The sequence below is a fragment of the Papaver somniferum genome, chromosome 1, assembly GCF_003573695.1.
Source record: "Papaver somniferum cultivar HN1 chromosome 1, ASM357369v1, whole genome shotgun sequence".
Taxonomy (NCBI): domain Eukaryota; kingdom Viridiplantae; phylum Streptophyta; class Magnoliopsida; order Ranunculales; family Papaveraceae; genus Papaver; species Papaver somniferum.
In genome coordinates, this window is record NC_039358.1 from 147,010,651 (window position 1) to 147,013,281 (window position 2,631).

The 2,631-nt window shown below is 38.2% G+C and overlaps 1 protein-coding gene across 1 annotated transcript; it reads right to left on the reverse strand.

Annotated features, from left to right (window-relative positions):
* Positions 1 to 207: 207 nt before the first annotated feature.
* On the reverse strand, positions 208 to 1,331 carry LOC113351890. Its single transcript, XM_026595801.1, has 3 exons — positions 686 to 1,331; positions 300 to 478; positions 208 to 216 (listed from the first exon to the last, which is right to left on the reverse strand). The coding sequence occupies exons 1-3, from the start codon at positions 1,329 to 1,331 to the stop codon at positions 208 to 210; spliced, it is 834 nt and encodes a 277-aa protein (XP_026451586.1).
* Between the last annotated feature and the right edge of the window lie 1,300 nt (positions 1,332 to 2,631).

Genomic DNA, 2,631 nt, shown 5'->3' on the forward strand with positions numbered 1-2,631 from the left:
TCATCCGCAAAAAATAAATGAGTTGGAGAAATACCTTTTCTAGTAACCATAGTAGACATACTTTCTTCACGAAATAATTTCGTAATATTTCTACTTAAGACATCTTCAATCAACACAAAAATCAACGGTGAAAGCGGATCACCCTGCCTCAGACCCCTGTCTATACTGAAAAAATCTTCCGGGCTACCATTAACAAGGACAAAAATTCTAGCTGACCTTAAAATATGCAAAATCCAATCACATCAAGCATTCGAAAAACCGTATTCTTTAAAAACAACCAAGATAAAAGACCAGCTAACCGTGTCAAAAGCTTGAGTAATATCAAGTTTCAACCCCACATTACCCTCCTTACGTTTAATATGAAGTTCATTCACCATTTCTGAAGCTAAACTTATGTTCTCATGGATATTTCTACCCTTCATAAAAGCCACTTGCTCCTCCGAAACCAAGTTACCCAGGACACTCCCCAAACGAGTAGCTAGAATTTTAGTAAAAATCTTGAAAAAGAAATTACTAAGACCAATTGGTCTAAAATTCTTGAGCGTATTTGCACCTCTTTCCTTTGGCAGCAACAAAATCAAGCTAGAATTAACACCATGCGGAATAAATTTGTTGGTCCAACAAAATAAAATGGCATTTACCAAGTCCTCACTAATGATTTCTCAGCAATGCTTATAGAAAAAACCAGCAAAACCATCCGGACCTGGAGCACTATCCGCTCCCAAGTCAAAAACGGCCTCATGAATCTCCTCCACATAAGGCAACTGATCCATAAAATTACTCTCCTCAACAGAAATACGGTCATGTTCAATATCAAAAAGAGGATTCTCCAAAATTGAATCATTTCCATTAAACTTAGCTTGATAATAATTAACAACCATGTCACAAATTTGATCACAATCAGTAATCGTAATACCCGTATCATTAACCAACTCTGAAATAGTATTAGAACTCGTTCTCATACGAATGCTATTATGGAAGAAGTTGGTATTACTAGCCCCCTCCATCAACCATTTATTCCTAGATTTCTGCTTCAACATTGTCACCAAATGCATGCGAATATCATTCACCTCAACTTGCGCATCCTTCATATGATTTTGTTTCTCAACATTGAAAGGATCTTCATCAGTCACCCGAATAGCTCCCTCAAGCCTAAGTTGCGCTTGTTTAAGCTTAACATGAACATTACCAAAAACCATCTGATTCCATAACTTCATCTCAACCTTGAGCCGCTTCAAATTTTGAGGAAAAATAAAAGCCGGAGACCTAACTAAAGGAGCATTCCAACTATCTCGAATCATTCTCATAAAATCAGCGTGAAGAAACCACATTTTTTGCACACGAAAAGGAGCTCTACGAGGTCTAGTATTTATAAATGGATATCCAACAAGGGGAAAATAGTCAGAAACATCCCTAGGAAGAGCTTTACACCGCCAATTCTCAAAACGATTCAATCAAAATTCATTGATTACTGCCCAATCCAGTTTACTAATAATTATTCTTGCACCTAATTGCCTATTGGACCAAGTAAGCTTACTTCCCAAAGCTTACGCTTCAAAAAGACTATTATCATCCAACCAATCACTAAATTCATTAATAACCTCAGTTATAGGAGTAACACCTCCCTTCTTTTCTTCATTGCGCAAAATACAGTTAAAATCTTCAATTACCAACCACGGAACCTGCTGCGCACCAATATCAAGTTGACGCCAAAGATTTCTCCTTGTAGTCTGAATGGAACTAGCATGAACCAATGAGATATAAACACCATCAACCCAATACCACAGGTTCTGAATAATTCAGAGACCACATAACCCACAAGTTCCCAATAGATTGGTCTGTAGAGTTATGAATTATAGAACTATTAAAACCATCAATTTTGAAGCGTCGCATGAACCTAGAGGAAACAACCACTCTCGGCTCAGCAATGCCAATAATAGCAGGTTTAAAGCTTTTAACTAACTCTTTAAGCTTAAATTGTGCTTCATCGCGCACAATACCATTAATATTCCAAAAGAGAACACACATTAATAACCAGTTTTTTTGGGGCTAGTTATTTTAACACGATGCGCTGATCTGCCAGTGTTTTTCTTTTGGAAAGCCTCACCTTGTTTATTATTCATGTCATGCATAGCCTTGTTAACAGAAGTAACGCCTTCCTTACATGAATCTGACTTGGATTTGGCTGCAGTGTTCACAATACCCTGACCAGGAATCCCAATCCGTGGAGGAATAGCTGAAGCAACCTGTGATAGAATATGTGGAACTTGGTTGTTCCATCTGCCTGAACTTGTATCAAAAGTCTCCAAAGCAGCATCAGGATTTTCACCCAAACCTAGCTCATTATTTAAAGCTTAAAATTGATTGGGAGGGACCACACTTTCACGAGAAAACAGATTGTCAGTTAAAGGAGTGCCAGATGAAGAAGCCACAGTCCTATCACCTATAGGAATCATACTCTCCCTCGCTTCAGATCCTACAGATGGCTTAGTTTTAGGAAACTCACTCACCGAAGCCCTTGAAACTAATGCCACACTTTCTGCTACCTTAAGCTTAGTTCTTGCCAATTCAGCTAAGGCAGAGTTCACAGCAGCTTCAGACTTAGCCAATTCATCTTGCAGATGTATATCA

What these genes read in the sequence shown, in the direction of transcription:
- LOC113351890 (XM_026595801.1), bottom strand. Translation starts at nt 1,331, where the DNA reads ATGTGGTTTCTTCACGCTGATTTTATGAGAATGATTCGAGATAGTTGG. An exon ending in AGGTCCGGATGGTTTTGCTG is followed by an intron (nt 479 to 685) that starts GTTTTTTCTATA and finishes CTAAAATTCTAG; the next exon opens with CTACTCGTTTGGGGAGTGTC.